Source organism: Mchenga conophoros, linkage group LG5 (assembly GCF_057382185.1).
Source record: "Mchenga conophoros isolate Kocher_MC1m ecotype Shallow Benthic linkage group LG5, M_conophoros_male_GT1.1, whole genome shotgun sequence".
Taxonomy (NCBI): Eukaryota; Metazoa; Chordata; class Actinopteri; order Cichliformes; family Cichlidae; genus Mchenga; species Mchenga conophoros.
The window spans coordinates 4,550,924-4,576,881 of NC_140530.1; the positions used below are offsets into that span (position 1 = coordinate 4,550,924).

The window sequence follows — 25,958 nt, forward strand, 5'->3', positions numbered from 1 at the left end:
TTGTTTAAAGCAAACATTATTTAAACAGTCGGCAAAAGTTAACTAAGAATTTTGTCTAAATTCTAAATAATGGAGCTAAATTAAGTTTAAGCACAGTCAGCTTTCTTTTGTTTATCTGCTTCAAATGTTAAAGTAATTTTAATGAAATTTAAATTTAAATGTATGCATTAAAAAAACAAACCTATTTATTTAGAAGGTTATTATTTGAATGCACCCATTTCAGGTCCTTTTGTAAAACTAAAAGCTGTCCTTACACCAGTGAATGAATGCTGTGGTCTTTGTTATTGTCATTTATTTCTGTCTGTAACAGACAGATCCCCCATCCTACTACAACACTTGACACAATTTCACTGTACAGCTGGGTCTTTTACCTCAGCTGTTTTCTGGTTTAGAAAGTAGAATCACATAATCAACAGCTGCATGTTTTAACTATTAGGTAACTATTTGTATACAGTATGTCATTGTCACCACTGCATTTTCTCCCCCTTATTTGGCTCTGAATATCAGGGGCAGTCTTTGCAGAGATGCCCAGAGCACCTCCAGCTCATTCAGGGAGACTAGTTCCCAAACCAAACAAGAGGTATAATCTCTCCAGCATGTCAGGGGTCTGCTCTGTGGACTCTTCCTGGTAGGACATGCCCCTGAATGTCTCACCTGGGTGACGATGAGGGGGCACTTGTCAGATGCTCAGACCACATCAACTAGCTCCTTTCGATGTGGAGCAGGAACAGCTCTACCCTGAGCTCCTCCCAAATGACTGAACTCATCCTCTCGGATGAGGAGGAAGTTCATTTTCACTGCTTGCACCTAAGACCTCATGTGACCATAGGTCATCAATAGCTGTCTGCCACACCACTGACACTCTACCGTTCCTGTCTGTCAGTTTCGGCTCCACTCTCACTTCACTCATGAACAAGACCCAGATAATCCCAAACTCCTCCATTTGGGCCATCAACTCCTCCCAGAGTGGGCAAGCCAGCCTTTTTCAACCACTCTGCAAATCATCCTAGTGCACGCTGGATGTCACCTCTTGATGAGGTCAGAAGAACCACAAGTCTGATCCTGCCAGAGACCATCTGCCACTTTGCTGCAACTGGACATGTATGAACAGAATCAGTGACAAAAGGAGCCCTGGTGAACTCCAACTCTCACCAAAAACAGGTCTGACGTACTGCCAGCAATGAAAACCAAGCTGTCACTATAGATGGACAAGGACCAAATGGCCCATAATAATTGGCTATTCATCTCAATTTAACCCTAACCCCTTCCTGAAGAAGTTGGCCACAATCCCAGTCGATCAATTCAGAGACACTGTCCTCAGCCTCCAAGCGAAGTTACAGAGTGTTAAGTAAGACAGCCCTGCAACATCTAGGACCTTAAGCATAGTTTATGGTCCTGCAAACGCGTCCATCTAACATACATTCGCATTTGGACAGGGGGGGAGGTTTTCAGCCACCCTAGACATGCTCCCATGTAGTCTTCCAAAGTACTAAGTGCGTGTTGCTGGAAGCAGATAACCTGTGCATCTGCCAAATGCTACATTCAGGGGCATGTCCTACCAGGAAGAGTCCACAGGGCCTACTTGGTTAAAACAGCAGATTTCAACAGGAATGGGAGGAGGACAAAAGAAATTTCAAAGATCAACATATGCTGTTTTAGACCAGCAACTGGTCCACAGGCCGGTTGTACCACATACTTTGCATGACTCAGATGCAGGCAGATGATCCATTCTCCGTCTGCCAGCAGGCTGAGTAATAATACCTCTGCTGGGCCACAAATTCCACTCCAAGGGACTCACTGTGAATTTTTACTGCAGTCCTAAGCTGGATAGGACTACTTTTTCATCTCGATGGCTCTCTTCACCACCAGTGTACATCTGAACCTTCTGGTTCTGGGGTTAATACCATGACATCTTACAGCCACAGTTCTACACGCACTAGCTCAGGCTCCTTCCCACCAGAGAGGTGACCTTCCATGTTCCTAAAGCCAGAGTTGTCAGCTAGGGACTGGAACACCAGCACCTCCTCTCCAAAGCCTTCAGTGCTATGATCGACTGTGCACCAAGTGCTAGCATCAAATGCCTAAAGCACCACCTGCGAGCGGTGAGCCAACAGAAGGGTGGGCCCACGTAATGCTTTGGCCTAAGGCCCAGCCACCAGGGCAGGCTCCAGACTGCCAAATCTACAAACTTGGTCACATCAAGGAACTGAAGCACTAATATTTCTTGAATTGTAGTCACTATGAAGATTTCTTCAGCCACATTTTTAAGTACTGCTGTGGCTTCATAGTGTAGTGGTTTTATACATTTAAACAAATCCCTTGGAGGTTGCAGGAGGAAGAGCATCCAGTGTAAAAATCAGCCAAATTAAATATGCAGACCTACCCACTGTGAAAAATCCTTGTGAATAGGGGAGCGTTTGTTTATTGTGGTTTGGAGGAAGAGTACAGAACATTACTGACATGTTTAGTGTTAAAAAGCAGCTCAACTGTTAGAATATGTTCGTCCTAAGAGACGTTGTGTTAATGCAGCTACAGGTGAAAAAAGCAAGGTGTATTTGACATATGCTCATCTTACTGAGGAAATATTGTTGTATGTTAAAGCTGTATTTTATTGTAGTTGGTACTGCTAAATGTGCTATATTAAAGGCCAAGTTGTATAAATGTATCGTCTGATTTTCTTGTCTAACCATTAAAAATAAATAATGAAAAAAACATAATTTTTATGCAGGAATTCAATCACTCATTTGATCTAAAGCAAACATACTAAACTGTGGTTAACATGAGTGAATTAAGACATTTCTACTCAAAATAATTGAGATAAAATTACCACTTTAATCATTTTCACAAACATTAAGCGTACTAGAAAAAATATATCTGGATTTAGACGATTTTCTGTTGTGCGTGTGAATAAAAATTCCAGCTCAGCTTTTCCATTGTACATGTAAGTCATGCAATATTTTTACCAGTAAATATGTTGTTTTTATTGTCTTCAGCTATGGAGGAGCTGGATGGAGATGAGGTCAGAGTTTCCTCCAGGGGACGCTTTGCTGAGAGAGACATCGTCCAGGTGCACTGTATAAGATATATCCACTCTTATTTGGTGTTTATCAGTATAAAACTATGTAGAATTATTTTTTATCAACTGTCCAGGATAAAACCCGAATCAAAACTCAATCAAATTTATTTAACCTTCTTACCAGCAAAACATTCTAGTGATGTCAACAAATGTATAGATGTTTATGAGAAAAACACTCTTTGCATGTTTGATCTGTCTCGAGTAAACGCGTTTCTGATAAGTTTATTGTCTCATTCACCAGTTTTAAAGTCATATTGTATATACCATGATATTCATTTGTAAATTAAGGTCAGAAAGGAGGATGAGACTGGTGATGATCACTGGCAATTTGTTAGCCAACAATCTCAGCTTTTTCTTTCATTTATGCTCACAATCAGAGCTGTTTGCCTGAATATTAAAGACATTTCCTTTCACTGACATAAGAAAGATCCAAGACCAGAATATTATTATTTATTGTTCAATATGAGCATCATCGACTAGAATAGGATATAGAGTATAAATGGACTGGTTCTTATCTAGTACTTTTCTGCTTACCTGATGCATGAGAGAGTAACTTGAATGCACCCGACATGGGGTTAGTATCTTGCCCAATGATATTTGGCTTGCAGACCAACCTTCTGATTAGTAGATGACCCGCTGTGAGCTCTAACCACCCCCAGTGTAGGACAGGAAATAAGGAAAAACAGAATAGTTTTCCTTTGAGTGCGTTTCAGTTGAAGTGGAAAAAGCCTGTGAGGCATAAGTCGTCAGTAACAACGATGATGACTTACATCCTAGCTCCACACTATCAAAATATATGATTTTTGAAAACTGTTGAAAAAATGTTTATGTCTTGACAACTAGGGCAAAAACCCCAACATTTTCAGATACATGAAAATTTACTTACAGTTTATGATTTACTGTGTGATTTTTGGCAGGTCATTTTTTGTGAATATTTCAATCTTAGAGCAAAAAAATGTTACCAACGATAATCTGAAGCCTCACAGTTTGAGCTTGATGTACTGTTATGTCAATACATCTGCAACATTAAAAGTAATAACTCCTCAACTGTATGAAAGCGTATTAGCAGCACCTTAGATGCTGAAGGAACCTACAAACACCAAATGAACTGAACAGTCACTTTTGCCTCCGATCCAGTTTGTTCCTTTCCGGGACTACATCGACCGGTCAGGGAACCAGGTCCTGAGCATGGCCCGACTGGCTAAGGATGTCCTGGCAGAGATCCCTGACCAGCTGCTGTCATTCATGAAGAGTCGGGGGATTGAACCCCGCCCCCCCCTGCCCGTCACCTCCGACTCCCCCTCAGTGTCCACCACAACTGCAACCAATACGTCTACGACCAAGCACTGCAACCCTCACCCCTGAGAGAAGGACAGCAGGCAGAGTGGATCAAGCTGTTTGGGCAAAGGGAAGTGTGTGTGTGCATGTGTGTGTGTAGGTGTGTTCTGGGGTTTTCAAGGTTATCTGACAGAAACCAAATCAGTAAACTGAACCTAAGAATTCCTTCTGAAAGCACTGACTACGAGGATTCCTCTGCAAGACATGTACAAGAAGCATAGAGAATAGATTTTTAAATCTTTTTTTATGTTTCTGATTTTTTGTCAACATCTGTCACAAACACTCTCCAGGTATAACACACGATTCTGCACAGACACACGGGCTCCATTCAAATCTATTGTTTCCTTTGTGTGTTGTAATCCACTATGGACGCTTTATTGACCTTTCTTGCAAAGGTGGGAAGTCAAAAGATTCTACTACTGGTCTTGTTCACAGTCTGCCGTAATAGAATAATAAATGCTGTAGCAGCCATCTAAACTGATTTCTATCAGCTGTGAAGAAAGACAGCTCTGAGGGTGATATCCTGTCCTTATTTGCTTATTCTCAGGGTGTTTCAGTGGCTATTAAATCATGTCTTGGTTCTTGCAACTGAGGCCCAAGGAACACTGGCTCTTTTCTTAAAATTATATGCTGTCTATTACTGTAGAAAATGAAACTTTTGTTTTAGTTTACTTTAGCAAAGGCATGGAAATTGCTCTCCTTTTCAAAGACACTGTTAGAAGACAGGGCAAGTTTAAAGTTAAAATCCCCCATGGACATGAAGAGAGTTGCTTGTGAGCACCTCCTGAAAGGAGTAAACATACAAGGGTATGAAACCAGCCATCCCCTGCTCCTCTGCACCTGCAGCCGCTGTACAATTTGAACATATGGAAGGGCAGATCATTTCAGCCCTGGTTAAAAAGTCGAACATAGCCGTGTCTGTGAGCTCTGTCCCCAGTCTTCTTCTAAACTGTAAATCTCCTGGCTGTGGCTGTCATTTGGGATGAATCATGCATGAGGAAGGTGCCTCTGGTTCTGAAACTGTCTACAGCTTGTACCTATTTAAAATGAAAAGGGTTTCCCATTGCAGATTTTACAGGCCAGAAAACTTCAAATGTAGCAAAGAAAATGTGTGGGAAGAGTGGGAAACACCAAGAAGAAGAAGAAATCGAATGTGAGGTTTGGTACTTAGTGCTGCATTGTTCAGTTTGCAAACTTTATCTTCATCATGCATGCCGAATTCTTGTTTTTTTTTCTTCTCATATCCTGTATTTTTATTTTCCTTGCTTTTGTTGTGTGCATGAATGATTTAAGCAAAAGAGAGCAAGTGCTTGAACAGAAAACCTAAATCTTTCATTGGCAGTCCCAAAGAGCCCAACACACTGCAGCTTACAAGTACACAGACAAAACAAATGCAAGAATAAAGCAGGAAAAACCAGCTGCTGTGTGGCCAAGAAATAGGATAAAATGCAACAAACATTAATCATTATTAAAATATTATTATTCATCAATTCACTTTTCTCATGCCTTTTATGCTCCTGTCTCTGTAAGAGCCCTCTATCCCTGAAATTCAGTCTTCTCACTGGCCATCCTCTGGAAAGTGACGGAAACCACCCAGTGCTTGAGAGCAGTGCTCGAATTTTGTAGGTGTGACCACAGAAAGAAATCTGTGGTGAACTGATGTCAGCTCATTGCAAAAGAAACATTTCCAAGTTCCTTCAAAACTTTGGGAACTGAACTCTGTTGTCTCGGTTAACCCCCCATGTAGCCACCACCATCAGTTTTTGAAGCCGGAAGTGACCATATTTAGATAAGAGGGACAAGTTTTAACTTACCAGCTAATGCTAGCAAGCTAATGCTAGCTAGGTTGAGCAAGGTGCATCGATAACATGAATCAACAAAGACAGCACCGGTTTAGCAGTGACTCAAGCTCCCTGTAGATGACACACCTATTAACCAAATCACTTTAAGTATTTTCAAAAGGTTGAATTAAAAAAAAAGATGTACTACCATAGCTTTTATGAAGCGAATCCTATTCATTCAATCCTGTTTTTTTTCTACTATACTTTTTAATGGTGTCAAGACAGGCATTTGATTGTAAGCCCAACAAGGGACAATTGTTGAAAATTAGCAATAGCTATAAACTTATGTGCGTTACATCTGTTTCATGTTTTGTACTTGGACTATGTTAAACTGCACTGTCCCTTTTAAATAAATAGATTAACATGGCAGACAGTGAGGTTAGACTTGCTTTTGAAGCCAGCCTCAAGTGATTCATGAAACTGCAGTTTTGGCACTTCAGTCCTGGCTTGATTTTGTTAACCCCATTGTTTCTGTTTCCGGTGTGTTTAGTTTGCAGTTCAAAGACAGGCTACACGTGAATGTTGCTAGTAAAAAGGTGCACAGTGCTAGAATTACAAACAAATAGTTTGTTAGGACTTCTGTCCTGAAACTCCAGCATATTGAAGGAAAGAGGATCTGCCACTGCATTAGAAACACTTGATCAAACTTGGTATATCACTAGCTAAGAAGTGGAGAGACGTAATGAGACAAGATGAGGTCAAATTAAATAAGATATAAGAGAAAAGTATTTGATTTTGTGCAGTGTGGGTTCTGTCCAGTAGCATATTTGTATTAGGATGTGTTTTTAATTATTACAATGGATTTCTGTATTTATTGTATATGTTGTAAAATGGCTCCATTTCATTGGTGTTTATTTTGTCCATTTTCATCTATATTCTAACATTTTAGCCTTCTGAGTTTTTGCAACGACACTATTTTTGCTGTTAGGTGGGCTCTTTTTTTGGTACCACTCCATAAAACAAATACTGTGAAGTTTCATCAATTTTCTTTTGTCTCTGACTTTTTTATGTAGGGTTAGCAACAGTTTTAGAATGTTCAACCTGGCTGTGTCACGAAAACAGAAACAATAATAACAACAACGAATGGATTATATGATATTTATCTGGATTACTGAGTATTTGTCACATTGTATCAGAAGGGAAATGGACATGTGGCCTTATTTCTGTCATAATCCTGCAAGTAAGTGTGAGGGAGGACTCTATTTTTATATGACAACACCAGGAAATATGTTATTTTGCATGCTTATATGGCTGTTATGCTGCTAATGATTGTACTATCTGTATTCATATCTGAAAAAGATTTCAGACAACATTCCTCTGTGTGTTTACTTGTGTACTGTGCAGAATCAATCCTTCTATTTCTGACTGCCAGCCTAATAATCCAGCACATAACAGATATATGAAAAGTAGGGTAGATTTGTATCAAACAACGTTTAAAACATGCATGTTTGTGTTATGACTATATGTAAACAAACCCAAAGTCACATAACCTGTTGGATATTTTTGTATGAAGCATGCTGAGCTTTCTACACAGTGTGTACAGGATGAGGTTATTATATACTGCTCACCAGTTCCATTTGTTATGTAGAAGCTGTGTGTAAATATGTTAAAGTGTTGTACAGAATATTTTGTGAAGTCTTCCTTCTTTCCATTTTTTCACTCTGTTCCAAATATTTCTTTTATTTTTGTTTCCACTTGTGTTGGTCAAAGTTTTTAATTTTGTCACTGTTTTCTAGCTTTTGCTTAAAAACCAAATAAAGATATTATTGAAGGCTGAACTGTAATCTTGCTCACTGTTTTACAGTAATTGCTGTGTTAAACTTCACTTACATCGCCTTTGTTTGTTTGTATTTTTAACTCAAAGATAAATTAGACCAACATCTTTTTTTTTCAAGCAATGATGAAAAATTGTTATTATTTATATATTTGTAAAGGGGCCAAATTATTTCAAATTTATGTACATTTTATACTTATAATCTGCATATTGTATCTATTTTCAAATTATTAAACTTTATGTAACTATATTTTGATTAGCCTCTTTTAGTTATCAGCTGAAGACAGAAGAAAAGTAAAGGGGGAGGTGTATTTGGAGTCAGTGAGACAGAAAAAAGGGCGGGAGTTTGGAGATGTGAGTAGTGACTTTAAAAAGTAAAGACTATGACTAGTAAAGGGAGAGAGCTGGGTGATATGAAGGAGAGAAGGAAGACAGATATATTGTGTGTGCGGGAGAAGGGAAGTAGAGCCAGGAGCATTGGACGTGGATTCAAACTCTATTACTACAGTGCAGATAGGAAATGAAATGGAGAACGGGGAATCTTGAAGGAGTGCTATGGAGTTGAATGTCAGACAGGATCATGAACTTGAAGCTGGAAACTAATGGGCGGATGTCAGAAATTGTCTAGGAAATCATGAAATCATGAAGAAGAAGTGAGTGAATGCAGTGGCAAGGATTAAATGGAGGAAGTGAAGAAGGAAGAATGCTTTGCAGAGTTTAGTGGTGAGTTAAAACAGGCTCAGGAAGGTAGGGAAGAATATTCAGATGACTGGGAAAGTACAGCTAAAGTGGTGAGAGAAACTTCCCAAAAGCGGCACGTGTTTCCTCTGAGCATAAGAAAGAGGACAAAGAGATGGTGGTGATGCATCATTTGCTAGGCAGAGAGATGAAGTTAGAAAGGATGTGCAGCAGGTTAGAGTGATTAAGCATGGAGACAGAAATATAATAAGAGTGTGCTGAGAATATGGGAGGAGTGCCTTGATGAGTTGATGAATAGAGAAATTGAGAGAGAAGAGGACAAATGTCAGACAGTTAGTGAATTAGGAAGTGCAGAGGATTAGTAACGAAGATTAGAGTGGAAGGGTGCCGATGATATACCTGTGGAGGAATGAAGAAGGCAACGGACTTTAAGCTACGGAAAAAAGTTTTTGAAGCTAAATGCGAAGAAGACAAGTTACAGTAAGTGAGCAGCACTATGGCAAGAGTGAAAGGGAACGTTTACTAGACAGTAGTGAGACCGGCTATGTGTGGTTTGGAGATGGTGAAGGTGAAGCTGGAGGAGGCAGCACTGAGGATGCTAAGATTTTCAGTGGGAGTGACCAGACCAAGAGTATAGAGAAGGACGGCTCAGGTAGAGTGTTTTGGAAAGGTAAATGGTAAATGGCCTGTATTTATATAGCACTTTACTTAGTCCCTATGGACCCCAAAGCGCTTTACACATCCAGTCATCCACACATTCACACACTGGTGATGGCAGCTACATTGTAGCCACAGCCACCCTGGGGCGCACTGACAGAGGCGAGGCTGCCGGACACTGGCGCCACCGGGCCCTCTGACCACCACCAACTGGTCAGAGGGCACCAACTTTGGAGTCATAGTTAGCGAGGCAGGCTCAGATCATCTGGACTTGTGCAAAGAAGAGATAGTGGATATGGAAGAAATAAGAACACAGAGTGGATTTAGGGATGGAGGACACGCAAACAGTTGGTGTGACAGATTAGGATGCTGGGTATAGGGTGAGATGGAGACAAATGATCCACTGTGGCGAACATTAAAGGGAGCAGCTGAAAGAAGGGGAAAAAGATAGCAGTGACTTAACATGCTGTTTTATTTGTACTGTTCATGTTTTTTTAAAGGGAAAATAAACATTATTAGCCCAGTGGATGATTCTCAAATCTTGTCCCTTGATCAGAGTCTACATTACGTTTTAAACGAACATATTAAATGTGGGTTCTCTCCAGGTAGTCCGGCTTCCTCCCACAGTCCAAAGACGTGCAGTTACTGAGGTTAGGTTAAATAGGGATTCTAAATTACCCATAGGTATAAATATGAGTGAGAATGGTTGTCTGTCTCTCTGTATTAGCTCTGCAGCAGACTGGTGACCTGTCCAGTGTGTACCCCTCCTCTCACCCAATGATAGCTGGGATAAGCTCTAACCCCGAGCTAGGGTTGCCAAATCTTTAATTATCAAATAAGAGACACTCTGGTGTGCCAGAAGCACAATCCACAACCAGCTGGGTAGTGTAAATATGCACTATGTGACGGTGCAGGTAACGGTCAATATATGTGACATTTAAGGTAGACTAAGGAACCAATTGAGTACATTCAGTGTTAAAAGAGAAGCTGTGAAGGTCTGAGATCAGCAGCTCTCTGAAAAAACAACTGAGGTAGTGTTTATGCTCCTATATAGTGAAACTGTTATATGGATGATTAATCCCTTTGATTTGATTTTTTGTCTTTAAAAAGCTGCAACTTTCACATCATGTGGTACTTTAGACTTTTTTCATAAGTTAATTTTGGAGTTTCTACAAACAGTGAACATACAGGATGATTTGTCTGTTGTCACTGGGCGGTGCTGAGGTCTGAGGGCAGCTTTCTGTAATAAAAACGAGAACAGAATCATCACAAAACATGAAATGTAAAGTCTATCCCTCAAATCTGAAAGTAAGTTCTGCTCTTACATTTTTTTTTTCAGTTCTACAGTTCTGCCAACAGCTGGCATATGAACTGCTTATTTTAAGAAAAGACAAAAAAAAATAGACTAGCACTTTATCCAGTATAATATTTACCTTTGAGTTATTGGTGCTTTTTAAATGTATTTAAATACAGTTTGAAACAGTCGGTGTGGATTTTGAGAGTGGACCTCCTCTCAGCATCCCTGATCTATCTGCCATTGCAGAACAGACATATGCAAACCTCTCCCTGATCGCAGCTGCCAGTCAAAGCGGTCATGATGACGTTATACCCCAATTTAACAGCATTATGTTAGTAATTAGAATCAAACTTATGAGAAAGGAGACCACTTGAACACAAATCAGCCTGATGTGAACTACTGATAATGAAATAAACCATGCTAACGTGGAGGAGGCGGGGTTTATGACCAGCCAGACACCAGGGGCCATTTTGGCTTCATTTTGGGGGCGATGTTAGGTCGTCCATGTGTGTCAAAAAACTAAAAGAATATACACAAATTGATCAGAACAGGTCTGTAATGTTTTCTCTTAGGAGAAAAATGTTGTTTTATACTGCTACACTGCCACTTAGTGGAAGAAATACGAACTAAAAACTGTACCAAACTGGAAACGGGAATTTCCCAAGTTTTGGATTCACTTTTCAGTTAAAAATAAATAAATAGTGTAGAATGGTTATCTTAAATGTATTATTGATAATAACCAATCCGCACAAATATCCAATACTACACTATCCACATCACAATTTCACTATGGCATATTCTTGCTGCCTTCAGGTACTCCTCGTGGTTCAAACCATTACATTTAAGGGCAGCAGTATATATTGCACTTTTTGACCCAAAGACATTTGGTTGTCCCTCTGTTAATAGCAGACTGTAAGTTTAGCTATCAGCTGTGGCTTTATTCGTTTTCTTAAATGTAAGGCTTCTGTGCAGAAAACTGAAGAGAAGTTCTATCGACCTTGACAAAGCTTTGGTAGTTGCTAACTACCAAAGCTTGTTGGTTCATCCACCCCTAAGTTGAAATTTCAATACTGCCCCTGAACGCAACACTAGGCCCACTGGAAACCGTGTAGTGGCTCCATGGATCATATCCATTTAGTAGGGCGGGCCTTTTCCCGTGTCGCTGCTACAGGGATACCAAGATGGAAATCCAGGGGCTTTCTGATGCCCAAAACATTCAGTCTCAACATGGCGCCCTACACAGAAGCATTTCGTCTCCACATCGATCGGCAACGGGGTCAATACCTCATTTTATTTCCAGCGAAAATGAAGCGGAAGTGCTGCTGGAGTCGCTTGAGCTACACAGCGACAACAACAACAACACTAGGCCGAGAACATCGCCGTTTCGCCTACTGGCGGAAAATGGCAGCGAGGTGGCTTGTTCGCCTGTCAGCGCACCGCAAACTACGCTTAAAAGCAATTTGCCGGGTAACAGACCGGGCGTGGGATTTCATAACGTGAACCCGGAGAAGGAAAATGAGCTCAGTGCCCTACTAGCTTCACAGGAGTTTGTCAAGACAGCCTGGAAATACGGATTAGAAAGCGGGGATGTTGTAATGCAAATGGCGCTGCCTCTCTTTGAAGGGGAAGAGGAACCGATGCCGCAGCGGCAACCAACGTTTCCAGTTTTACGGCAGCAGCGTGAGGACGGCTCCTGCAAACAGCCCTCAGTAGCCAGCCATAGCGCTGCGGCGCTGGGGAACTTGAGCACGGTAAACCTGGCGGAACAAACCACCCAGGAGTTTTATGTTCTTTTTAATGTCGTTCAAGACGAAGGCAGCGGCGAGACAAGTAAACAGCGCCCGGATGTGCCTGAGGATGGCGATCAAATGAAAGGTAAAAAGCAGTGTTCCAAAGCAAGTCCCTGTGGCCCCATGGAGGCTGGAAACCGCAGTAACGTTGTTTCATGTGAATCTAATGACACTTTGAACTGCCTCGATACACAGGGCTTGAAACCTGAGCATGTTTTCAATTTACTGAACGATAATCCCGCGGCGGGTAACGTTAAACAGACTGCCTACCACCCCACCGTCGAAGACGTTGTTTTGACAAACAAATATGGCGATAGGATTTGTGGCCAGATGTGCACCGAAAGCAGCGAAGGTAAACTGGTCAGGGAGCTCTCGTCGCAGCCTCGCGTTGACGAGAGCAGTACCTTGATTTCAGGGACTGCGGGGATCGTGGAAGCCATGGACACATCGGACTTTGGTACAGATTCAGCGGCGGCGCAGGGCAGTACAACCCCGGTCACGGCCTCCACAAGTCCGCCTGCTAGCGAAACATTTTCCGGAACTATCACGATAAACAACCAAAGCATCATAGTGACTATTGAAAACGGGGTACTAACTCTTGCTGCCCCACCCGAGGGCTATGTACATAAGGAGGATGACATGGTTAGCTTAAAGGAGCACTTAGGAATGAAAGATCATGAAGATATTGTTCTCCTCAACTATGACAGTGGTACTAAATCGATCGGGAAGATCAGCACACTGGCAGTAGCCAGTTCCAGCCACCAGGAAGAGCCCACACCTGGTTTGTCTGTCAGCGACTCAGAGCTGGCTCTGGTGGATGACTGCTCCCTGTCAGAGCTAGGTACTTCACTGGACTCCTGTGCCAAGCAGGAGGCAGGGTCACTATGTGCAGTAACAGAAGCAGATATGGGCCCTCCTCCTCCCGAAGCCGCTGTAGCTGGCTGTGACAATGAAGAGTGTCACTCTGTACCAGTAATCAGGTCCAAGAAAGACACCGTGTCCACCTTTGACTGCCCAGAACCAGGCTGCCCCTCCACATTTGACACACGACAGAAACTCAAGGTTCACCTCCTAAACCATGCTGAGGACCCACGTCCATATCAGTGCACTGTGGAAGGCTGCGGCTGGGCATTTGCCACCTCCTACAAGCTGAAGCGGCATCTCCAGTCCCACAACAAGCAGCGGCCACATACGTGCCAGTTTGAAGGCTGTGGGCGGCGTTTTACCACTGTCTACAACCTCAAGGCTCACGTCAAAGTCCACGAGCAGGATAACGCCTTTGCCTGCGAGGTCTGCAACGAGAGGTTTCGCAGTGCTACCCGGCTCACCAACCATCAGAGGGTCCACTTTGAGCCACAGAGGCCTCACAAATGTGAATTCCCAGGTAACTCATACATCAAACTGTGAATTTTGTGCTTTTATGTAACTATTTGGAATTTCTAGCTTTTTATTCTGCTCTTGGAATTGGCTGATGGGTACTCCACAACATCACTGCTATGATATGAAGCACTTTACCAGAAGGTTTGACGTGTTTTGAGCAACACAGGGAATTTACTTATTCCCTGCTACACATTTCTATTCATTATCTGTGCTAGAATATCTTTGCATGTCTTGCAGTTCAAAAATATTCCAAATTTATCTGATACTGGGACTCAGTATCAACCTCTGAAACGAGCTGTTTTAACTCCTACCGGTTTTAAACAAACTCTGTGGCTGCCCTAGCTAAACAAACTTAAAGCAGCAGGTGGGTGGGGCCAAAGTTCCCAGATGACCATATTCTGGATCCCTTCAGACATAGTTTATAACCAGTAGTAGAAAAAACTGTTTAAAGGTGAGTGTTAAAAGCAGTCTGAATCCTGAGCTTTTGTCTCACAAGAGTTAAATGTAGATGCACTGATCTATGTTCAGTATGAGGGTACATGATTATAACAGTTTCTGTTTAACAGAATATGATGAAAAAGTATATACATATAAAATGCGCCTTTATGGTACCGTTGGTGTCCTACATGTTTGTCTTTCTATCCTATGCAGGCTGTGAGAAAACCTTCATCACCTTCAGTGCTCTGTTCTCCCACAATCGCACTCACTTCAGAGAAACTGGCCACTTCATGTGCACCTACCCAGGCTGTGACAAGACCTATGATAAGGCCTGTCGTCTCAAGATCCACATGAGGAGTCACACGGGTAAATTGAGATTTAAGGGTCGGTTCAGCTGGGCCTGTTGTTTTCTGTGGTTGATTTTTTAAAAAGCAGCATGTAGTCTACTAAATTAACTCTGGCTTATTCCTAATACATTTTTGTGAAGCAGTCAGCTGCAGTGCCGCAAATCCAAACACATTAGCTGTGATTGTTCTTCAGAACACTAACACTAATGCAGAGAGTAAAAGTTCTTTCTGAGCTTGGAGTGACAAGTAAACCTGATGCTTTTGTGGGGAATATGTATAGCTGTAAGTTATTTAAAAAGGCCAATAATTGTGTTTTTTGTTTGTTTTTTATGAGCATTGAGTTAAATAGAAATCACAAACATAAGTGTGTATGTTGTCACTTTTAGTTCTTAGAAGGACAAAACCAATCAGCAGCTCTAGCGTTCCGAAAGAAAATCGGCCAAAAAAATCTCGATCCAGCTCACATTAAAAGATTTGTGAAGTGAGGATCCTTGCAGCAGTAGGTGTAGTGTAGCATTAGGAATGAAACTTGTAACTTCCTCTCTCCAGGCGAGAGACCGTTTGTCTGTGACTCCGAGGGCTGCGGCTGGTCTTTTACAAGCATGTCAAAGTTGCTCCGACATAAAAGGTGAGTGCTTATTAATTTATGCTTTGATCATGGTGTAAAATAGTGGACACACTCCATTTGTGTGTAACTTACTGTTAGGAACTCCTGATAAAGTATCTTTCTGCGACTGCAGATGGAAAATAGCTGATAGCTAGATCTGATGCAACGCAGCTTTTCCTTTTGTGTATTTTCTACATGTTCCTAAAGGCAATAAACAGAAACCTGAAGTAATGTTTTATAACATCTAACAAAGTTATCAAAGGAATAAAGGGAGTGAATGTCTACATCGTGCGGTGAGAACAAACCTTGTTAGATAAGCTGACCATGTCAATTTTAGTTTTGTGTTCTTTGCATAAAGGTTTGAATGAACAAGGTTATGAAAATGTGAAGTTTTCTCTGTAAAGGTCATCTAGTTGCGAGTCTTCACTACAGTGTTGATACTCATTTAGTATGTTAGGGTTTTATGTCAAGTTATATAGAATAAAGCTCTATTATAATGTAGGATGTGGCTACCTTTTGATTGACAGGGTGTTGCTTGGTATAACTCTCATCATATGCTTCCTTGGCTCCAAATACCCAAAACAGTCTTAGCAAAATGCCTAAATGGAGCCTTGCGAAAAGCAGCATACACCCTCCTCTTCCGTGCTGTCTGTGGGAATGTTTTGCCACTACAGGAAGTGTGATTGCTGTTACATGCCTGTTTTTGTTTTAGTGAACTTGAGCTTGTCACTGCAGTTCTGTTTTACTGGTGCAGTTTGACTTTGAAAGGCTTTGATTCCTTGTTAAGTTTAGCTTCAGTTTGATGTAACAAAATGTAAATGAAATTCTGTTTTTGTGCTATGACTTTTCTTACTTTGTTTTAAATGTGTGTGTCTATAAGGAAACATGATGATGATCGGCGCTTTGTCTGCTCAGAGGAGGGTTGTGGGAAGTCCTTCACCCGGGCCGAGCACCTCAAAGGACACAGTATTACCCATCTAGGCACGAAGCCTTTTCAGTGCCATGCAGAAGGTACAAACCTTTTATAAAGGAACAACAACAAAACTGTAATAATTTTCCACGAGACAAATGTTCACATTTTCTCCCTGAAATATTTACTTAAGACCAGTGTTTCATGGTGACTGATTTCAGTAACATGTGCCTCCTTTGTGTTTTTCAGGTTGTAATGCCAAGTTTTCAGCACGTAGCAGCCTCTACATCCACTCCAAAAAGCATAAGCAGGACGCCAGCACCCTGAGGACTCGCTGCCCTGTGGCCAACTGCTCCAAACACTTCTCGTCCCGCAGCAGCCTTAAGAGCCACATGCTCAAACATCACCACCTCAGTCCTGGTTAGTAATTGTTCTGCAGACTTAAAGTTCCCCAGCACTGCGAGTCTCGTACTGTCTGTGAACATCTATAAAACACCACCCAACTGTTTTCTGTTTCCATGTGGGGCGATGGATGGAAACCGTTCCTTCTTTCTTGTGTAACAGTTTTAAACTTTTATTCCACTTGCCGTTGTTCCTGAGATGTTCATTTTTAACTTGGGTTTTTTTTTTTTTGTTTTCCTTCCCAGATGTTCTCAGTCAGATGGAGACCACACCAACCCTGACCCCCAGTAATGAGCTCGTTAGTTCCACACCTACCACGGTTGCAGGATCTGGTATTGCTGGGGGCGACCAGCTGACAAACCTGGACCTCAGCTCTCTGTTCTCTTCTGTGCCTGGAGGAACTGCACCCACTACAGGCATTGGAGTGGGAATCCCAGTTGGTGGGGCTACGTCTAATGGCCCGTTCACAATGGACCTCTCCCTGGTCAGCTCTGGCATCCTGACCATCGACCCCTCTTCAGTGGGAACTACACTTGTTACCAGCACTAACACCACAATGGCCAAGGCTGTGGACCCTCTTATATTGGCAGCCAATGCCGACATGACCCCCCACCACAACCTGGAGGGAACGGCAAGTGACGTCCTGCGCCCACAAGGCACCCTTAACCTGGACGATGTGCAGACAGTTACCCCAGAGGCGCTGGGAACCCTCACTGCCCTTACTATGCAGGGTGCTGGTGCCACTGTGGACCCCACTCTGCAGCACCCACTCAGCTCGTCCAGCTCCTTGAGCGTGGAACCCACAGCCTCCCTGGCTGTAGCTCCCGTTGCCGAGCTCCTTGGCTCACCATCTAAGGTGGAGGTGGGTGGCCAAGGAGGTGCTGGGACTCTGTTGGGTTGTGTGGAGGTGCTGGGACCCCAGGAGGGAGGAAAAGTGCTCACTCAGTTTGTCTTTCCTGGTCACAGCAGCAGCTTCAGCCCACAGAAAGATTCGGAGCTCAGTTCTGTGTCACCAAGCAGTTTCCTGGTGAGCATAGATACTCACAGATTCAATAAACCAATCGAAACACAGCTGATACAGAAAATACATTTGCGACTTTCAGGCATACAAGCTTTCCTTTTTATCTCGAACGGTAACCGGTTGGGTAAGGACCCTGCTCACCTTTCTGTAACAAAACCAAAAAAGACTCATAGTTCAATGACATATAAAGGGTCTTTGATAATGAATTGTCAGTCTCCATTCTTTCATCTAGAAATGGAAAAAGATATAGCCATCGTCTCAGATGTTTTTTTTCTTTCTTTGTTGTTTTTCAGTCTTCGGATCTTTGCATGAATGTCCTTTTTTATTTGACAAAATGTTTTTCAGTGGTGGCACATATTTAACAAGATTAATCACAGACAGATGATGAAAGGTGGTGCAAACCTAACATGCTCCCATTTTGCTTGACAGGAGAGTGGGGGCTCGGCTAGGACTGACTACAGAGCCATCCAGCTGGCTAAGAAGAAGAAGCAGAGAGGCCCCTCGGCCTCCTCCGGTAACTTACTTTCTTTAGTTTCATGCTAGCCAAAGCTCCAGTAACTGTTAGACTGACAAGACTTTCCTTTGACTTGTCCAGGGACTTCAAGCTCAGGTCAGAGAAAAGCTAAAGGAACAAAGGCTGCCACAGCTCCAGGACCACTCGCTCCCTCTGGGGCTCGCTATGGTGATGGAGCTGCAGTAGCGAATGGGGGCCTGACTCTCCGTGACCCCATCACCGGTGCCCAGTATGTCCAGATCCACCTGCTGCAGGTGAGATATGACAAGTTGGGGAAGGTGGCAAATCTGCCCTGGTCAGAAAACATAAAGCTGTCTAGACCAAACCGTGATACTTACGATTCAAATAAGCTCATGATTTGGATAACTCGCCACTGCTACTGTCTGGGCACTTGCCTTTGTTTTAATGAGAATTTGTTCCACAGAATTTTAATTCCTTTTCGTGCATTTTTACTGCACAGTGTGAAATTGACCTTTTGTGTACCGTGAAAACATATTAGTTGCTATTTGGGAACTAAGAACACAGTATAAGTGCAGAGCAACATCCCATAAGCTCATTAAAGTGCCAGTTTAACACTGGCTACAGGGAGTTGTTCTGTCTGAGGCTTGTTTTTACCATTTTGTCAAATGTGTGCCATTAACACCAGCTGTATTATTGTTTCCCATTACAATCAAGTACCAACTTATGTGCGTCGGGTCGTTTTATAGCAATTGCCTGTACTCCTGTGACATCATTTGTATGCCACACGAACAAAGGAGGATGACTGGCGATGGTATACCTGCTGCTGTCTGTGGGTTTTTGTCACATTTGGGGACCACCGTGCTGTTTTTGTGCAGCCTTGTCCCTCGTTGCCAGGTTTCAAAACTGGCGGTTTTTGATTTTCATGAAGGAGACACTCATGACATTGAATAGCCAATCAGTGGCATGCAGTCTGATGACGTCACATTTTCAGATCACTTCATGACTAAAAAAAAGTACCTGGTAACAGGTACTATCACCTAATGGAAAACCCTAAAAACCATGTCGAGCCAACCTGTGTAGGCCATAATGGAACAGGGCTATATATGCCAGAAGCTACAAGGACATTGGTGAAAGTGAAACCCAGTTCCTCGGCTCAGTATCAGGAAACACCTGAAGCAAAGGTCTCTGTGTGGCGGCCGAAGTGGAAAAAGTTGAATGATGTAAAATAACTCAAGAAAAGTGTAGAAACATTCTGCACAGACCTCATGAAAGTTGGTGCTGCTAGCACAGCTAATGCTAGCACAGCTAATGCTAGCACAGCTAATGCTAGCACAGCTAATGCTAGCCACACCCACACATAAAACACTGTATGTTTAGTTTCAGAGTTCCAAGTGTGAAATCTCCGTTAATCTGATTTCTTTCTCCTGTCTGATCAACTAGTAAATTAGTAAAAAATGAATAGAAACATCCAACTAGGGACTGTTTTTCTTTTCACGTACTTTTGTGCACTGAACAGCACCACTAATGCACAGCGGTTGTTGGAGTGTCTAATCAATGTGTGAACACGCAGGATGACCCAGCCAGTGATGGAGACCTGGCCTTCCAGTTGAGCTCTCAGCCCTCCAGCTCCCACTCTCAGCTCACTGTTGACCTGCCTGTCAACATTTTACAGGTGGGAGTAATCTTTTCTGTCGTTAAAGAGACATTCGACTGCATTTGTGCTTTGACTTTCTGTTATGGAATCGGTTGTTTGTCCTTTGTAATAGCCACAGATTAGTGACACCGTCAGCCTTTAGAGAACTGAGCCGTGATGCTTTTCTCCACAGGAGTCTTCGGTGATTACAGAGGACGACAATGGCTCTGACAACTCCCAGTTCACAGGAAGCACAATCAACCTTCAGGACTTGGAGTGACCACCTATACTGCTGCGGGGTCAGAGGTCAATCAGCAGCTGGCCTCCATCCACAGTTTACATGAGATGATAGATTTCATCAAACAGTTGCCTCACCCTCGAAGGGCTTTTTGGACATGTGCTCCATGGAGTTTGTGGTCATGATTCAGCAGATAATGCACCTTGAGAAGAAGAAAAGAGGATTCTTTGTTGAGAATGTTGCCGTATTATTTTAAGTCCAGTTTGTACCAAATTCAAAGCCTGAGAGCACAGTCGTGTCAGAGGCTGCTCCGTCCTCTGTGGGTGTTAACAGTAATGATGTCTGTTCCACAGTGCCACATTGCCACTCACATGCACACACAGTGCGCTGTGTATTCTCCAGTTGCCTTATGAACTCATGCTTCACGCTGTGCACGCCTCCACCGGCAGGTTACCTGCTTTATTTGTTGTTCTTTTCTCTTGTGTTTTCTTAGATTTATTTTTCTATGGCAGCAGTAATTCCATGTTGAAAACATGCCTGTCCATGCATTTGTATACATGAGTAACTCCCTTCTTATGATGATTTCAGTTTATTTATTAATAGCTACGGGTTTACAGAATGGCAGAGCCAGACGCAGAAGAATTAAAGACTCAAAGCACAATCAGAAGAGCGTGTGAAGTAGCAGTCATTTCACTTTGTTCGGTTAAATGTCACAAAGGGGAGATTAATTTAGTAAGGAAGTATCCCTGTACAGAATGTGTTAAGTCATAGTACTGATGAAGCTGATCATCTCACAGAAGAAACAGAGTTTGGAGCAAGGACCAGTCGGCAGCAGCTCAGTTTTAGAAAAGGCAAAAACAATCAGAGGTTTAAAAATAGAGCGTGAGTAATGGAAGAAGTGCTGTCAATAACAAACTGCAAAGTTTGGTCACATGGGTTTTTGTGCTATCATTTATTTTTAAATGTCCCATTTAGCCAATACAAACAGAGTGGCATATATAACTCCCTCTGTGCAGCTAACATTTAATTACATTTATCTATGTAATCTATTTGAACTACCCAGTTAAACTACGAGTAAATCTAGCTGGGAGCACATCCTTATTTAGATGTGACAGCGTTTCTAGTAGATGGTGGCCGATGTCTTGAGCATGAATTGAGGCTGCTGTTTGGGGAAGGCCTCAGAGGGGACTGGCCACAGATCACCTGTACTAATGAGAAGTGAATTAACTGAGGGAGGGGCATGAGTATGTACTGCTTGTAGGGCCATATGGAGGTGTGGACCCGCTCTTGAAATTCAGATAAATTATCTCAGATTCTTGAAGGTCTGGATAATCTTTGATTTTCTCCTGAAATCAAACCAAGTTAAAGTGGCCTCAAACACCACAGACACATTTAACCACTGACACTGGCAGGAAAAAGGTTTGGGAATTTTACTCACCAAAAAGTGAAGCGCATAATTCCAATAAAAATGTTCAAAAATACTCTAAAATGCAGCAACAGCACAGACGATGAGCAGGTCCAGTTCAGCCAGGACAGGCAAATGTGCAGTTACAGCTTCCCGTGTAGGCACGCACCTAACATAAGGATTGAATAAAGGGGTCACTCACTGTATAGTTTTAAAAGTGAATTCAAATCACATTTTCTTAGCTGGACCCAGCAGTGTCGCCAGGGCTTTAGGGCCTCATGGAAAAAACGAATCACTTTGGCCCGACCACGCCAGGCCTAAATCTATAACACTGGATCAAAATTCTGCTCCGATAAACACATTTTTTGACTTTTTAATTATGATTTTATTAGATTTTTTATATAACACTGATTGGTACCGTACACCAAATACAGTGGATGAAAGTAAAATAGAATTGTTTATAGAACGGTGCAGTATTTTTTACTGCTTCAAGTTTTTGTTATAATGTATATTCAGATGTAACTTAAATAATCCTTTCGATATCAATCTTTAAACAAAGTATATCTAACCAAAATATGTCTCTGTCCTGAGACCTAGTGGAACTCAAATAGTGATGTTGACTAAAAGAACTCAAACACGTTGTTTTCTGTTAGAAATGAACTACTACCACCAACTCACTGCTATTGGCAGAAGGCTGGTTTTTACTGAAGTGAACTGGCTCCATTTTTTACAGCACATTGTTAGGTGATCATCCTGCAACTGTGACATCCCAATAATTTACCTTGATTGGTAAATCCATATTATATCATATGGTGTGTAACTCCTGTCCTCCTCCCTGTTTAGGATTTCTGACTGTAGTAATATTCCCTTCATCCAGCAGAACTATACTGAAGTAAAAATGTATCCTAAACTGTGTCATACAACAAAGGATATTACTAATGAAGACTGGTTATACAGAACCTTGAGCAAATATGGCATCCTGCGTTCTTCATTCAGCGACAACTCAGCAATAAAAAAGTTTTTCTTCCAGCAGTGTGATGTTCAGAGTGCAGCTGTGAGTTCAACAAATTGTTGTTAAAATTATAAATATATCCGGAGGCTATGAATGAAATGGAAAATGCAGTTACAGTTAAAATTTATATGATCTGCATAGCTGTGTTTAATTATGTCGTTTGCTTTCATGAACGGTTGGATGGTCCATAGCAATGAATTATGGGACAGCATTTTCTCCTCTCTTTTCATAAAGGATGGGCCAGTGTATCATCTGCTAAAGAAAGCCATAAAGCAACCATTGGAACTCCTTTCCTCAATATTTGAAGAGTTGGAACAGCTCTTACTATGGCTGCCATGCAGATACTTGGTCACATCTCTCACTGAGAAATCTTCCTGAGCAAAATACACTTTTGAAACGCACCCTTACTTTTTCCAGCCACGTGTGATCAGGACAGGTGTAGAGCCATCATCTTTCACCTGTGTATAATGTATGTATAAATAATCCAGATTATGGGCAAGCACATATTAAAGAAACCTGTTTGAAGTTATAAAAGTTGAAGGTAACCAATCACTGTACCACTGAATTAACATGCACAGACAATTTTCTTTTCAAAATGAATGCAGTTGTGACAGAACCACGAGTATTAGGAGTTTTTTTTTCCAGATCTCTTGTATAGTAATATTATCAGTGCTAGAGATTTTCTGGATTTAGACTGTTTATATATTTAACCCATAAACCTTTGTATAGACTGTCCTCTCCCCATTTCTTAAGGGGACAAATATGTTGCAAATCATTTCTAGTTGATCTCTCTCTCCTGCCGTGCAGTCATGCAGTGCTTATTTACACCAGCAGATGGAGACCAAGTCATATGAAGCATCTCCGTGACTCCCACAGGGACAGCAAATCCCGATAAAGGCGTCATTTAAGTCTCAGCTCTTCATGATCCGCAGTGATCTTTCGACCATTCTTCCAACACTTAGGTATGAGGAGTATCATAAGTTCTTGTGGAATTATAATGTATTGTCTTACCCGACCTAAATCTGCATGCAGATCAGTACACTGGCATAGCACTTGGAGTCAAAGACCTGAGTTGGAGATTTTCCCACTTAGGGCTCAAAATAAATATATTACAAAGCACATTGTTTCCTGAATCTAAATAAGTAATCTTCAGTGCCTAAATCCAACCAAGTAGTCTTGACTGCTTAAACCTAACCACATTTGAAGCAAAAGTAAAAAGTGCATGGGAAAAAGCTAAATAAAGTGCAGAATACAAAAGTCCAAACATGAGCCCAGCTGCAGTTTCTTAGATGACAAACATGCAACTTCTAGGTCTTAAAAACAGGAGCGGTGTCTCTTGGCAGTCATTACTGCCGCAACCAGTTTGTCAAGGCAAGAAACACCTTACATGTAACAGGAACACGGAGGTGGTATCTGCCAAAATGGGATAATGTTAAGCCCAAGAAACAGTTTCCAAGGTGCACATAGCGCACACAGCCCTTCCTGATTCACAGTGTGTCAAATACACGTATATAGTTTTTAGTAACTACACCTAATCAAGAGGGAAAATCATGAGTTGTTTCAAATGTGGACTTTATTGTTCTTTAGGGAGGAGTAATAAGTCTGTGCAGGTGGTGTATCAATGCACACCCACACCAAAGTGCACGCTACACAATTCTCTGTGACACATGTCACAGTATGGCAGTATTATAGAATGTACTAGTGCATCTATTGGAAGGTCCAAATTTAGCAAAAAATATGAATCCCTCAGTATTTCTAGGAATGGGATTTAGCTGGAGGACGCATCCAATAGCTGTTAGTGATATTGCATTTTAGTTACTGAGTTTTGATAGCCGTGCTTCACTGCTTTCTAGCTGATGCATAAGAAATAAAATACATGCACAAGATGACTTTGCTAGCTGAGGGCTTGTTAAGATAACTACCATTAGCAAATGTTGCTATTTGATGAGGGTCTAGGTTTGAAACTTCCAAGTTAAACAAACAGAAGGCCCACGGGTGCCATCTTAGTTGGTTTAATAAACTTTAGACAAACTAAGGTTTAGTAAAACAGACAATTGATCAATATTAATAATTTCGGGATTACATTCAGTTATGTCAGTTCTAGGCTTCTGGTGTCACTGGAATATGGAATTAATTAATATAGCTATAGTATCCATAGCAAACATGGCATTCTCACCAGATGTCATGTTATCTCAGATGGCCCCGCCCCTCCCTGAGCCTGGTGCTGCCGCAGGTTTCTTCCTGTTAAAAGGGAGTTTGTCCTTCCCACTGTTCCAAGGTGCTTGCTCATAGGAGGTCATATGATTGTTGGGTTTTTCTCTGTATGTATTATTGTAGGGTCTACCATACAATATAAAACGCCTTGAGGTGACTGTTGTTGGCGCTGTATAAATAAAATTAAACTGAATTGAATAGATGTTGGCAACAACCCATCCAATCCACACCTGCAAAGAAATCAAACCATAGATGTCCATGAATGAAGTTATGTGTAATAATGAAAAATAAGAAGGTACTAAACACACTTACTAAAATGTATTTAACACTTCACACAAAAGCCTTTGTTGGTGATGAGAGCTTGCAGTCATTCCACATCATCTTCAAATCAAATCTTTAAGGCTTGCTTGCCTTTTCTATGAACTCTGACCTTTAGTTCTTTTCATAGTTTTTTAATAGGATTCAGGTCAGGTGATTGGCTGGGCTATTCTCTTTCTCTGAAACTAATTAAGAGTTTCCTTTGCGTGTGTTTGGGGTCATTATCTTGCTGACACGTCAACCCTCATTTCATCTTCATCATCCTGGTAGATGGCAGCAGATTTTTATCAAGAATGCCTCGGTATATTTTCCCTTTCATTCTTTCCTCAAGTATATGAAGCGTGCCAGTGCTGTATGCTGAAAATAGCCCCACACCAGGATGTTCCCACCTCCAAACTTCACTGTTTTTGGGATGACGTGCGGTGCCTTTTAACCTCCAATAATTGTGTGCATTATCACATTCAAAGAGTTCAATTTGGGTCTCTTCTGGCCAGACTACTCTCCCAGCGTTTCACTGGCTTCTCTCAGTGTTGCTCAGCAAACTTTAAAAGTGCTTCAACATGCTTTATCCTCAGTAATGGAGTCTTGTGTGGCGAACGCGCATACAGGCCATGCGGTTGAGTGCATTACTTATTATTTTCCCCAAAAGTTGATTCTGTTCATTTGGATGTAGCATTTCAAGTTGAACAAACGCTTCATTACTCGTGCATAACGAGTGGTGTTGTAACAGCAGGATCATTCACACACACTGTTCTCCTGATTTGGAGGTTCTGGCAGTCTCGTGCAGACCTTTTTACATCCCGAGGGAGTTTACAGTAGTTATTGTGATAGCTGTTTATATACCGCCGGATGCTAACGTTAGCACGGCTCTCAGCCTCTTGCTCAACACCATAAACAAACAACAGCTTGCCCACCCCGATGGGGTTTTTATTGTCGCCGGCGACTTTAACAAAGCGTGCCTAAAGACTGTGCTTCCTAAATTTGTCCAGTTCGTGGACTTTGCTACGAGAGGAGAACACACTTTGGACCATGTCTATTCAAACATCAGGCATGCTTTCAGAGCGACACCCCTCCCCCACCTGGCTG

General features: G+C 41.9%; 2 protein-coding genes across 3 annotated transcripts in view; both read left to right on the forward strand.

The window, feature by feature from the left end:
• The window catches only part of LOC146573610 (copine-9-like), a 204,125-nt gene extending 196,096 nt beyond the window's left edge, over nucleotides 1-8,029 (forward strand). For both annotated transcript variants that reach the window (XM_085272862.1, XM_085272863.1), the window contains 2 exons: nucleotides 2,994-3,067; nucleotides 4,214-8,029. In XM_085272862.1, coding sequence (XP_085128988.1) covers nucleotides 2,994-3,067; nucleotides 4,214-4,441 — 302 coding nt within the window. In that variant the 3' untranslated portion in view covers nucleotides 4,442-8,029. The remainder of the gene's footprint in view (nucleotides 1-2,993; nucleotides 3,068-4,213) is intronic.
• Nucleotides 8,030-11,826: 3,797 nt separating this feature from the next.
• Nucleotides 11,827-22,360, forward strand: LOC146573613 (zinc finger protein ZXDC). Its single transcript, XM_085272864.1, has 10 exons — nucleotides 11,827-13,856; nucleotides 14,504-14,656; nucleotides 15,187-15,265; nucleotides 16,125-16,255; nucleotides 16,404-16,574; nucleotides 16,802-17,583; nucleotides 18,007-18,091; nucleotides 18,173-18,345; nucleotides 19,623-19,724; nucleotides 19,879-22,360. Exons 1-10 carry the CDS (start codon nucleotides 11,864-11,866, stop codon nucleotides 19,963-19,965), a joined length of 3,756 nt encoding a protein of 1,251 aa, XP_085128990.1. The 5' UTR covers nucleotides 11,827-11,863; the 3' UTR covers nucleotides 19,966-22,360.
• Nucleotides 22,361-25,958: the final 3,598 nt, after the last annotated feature.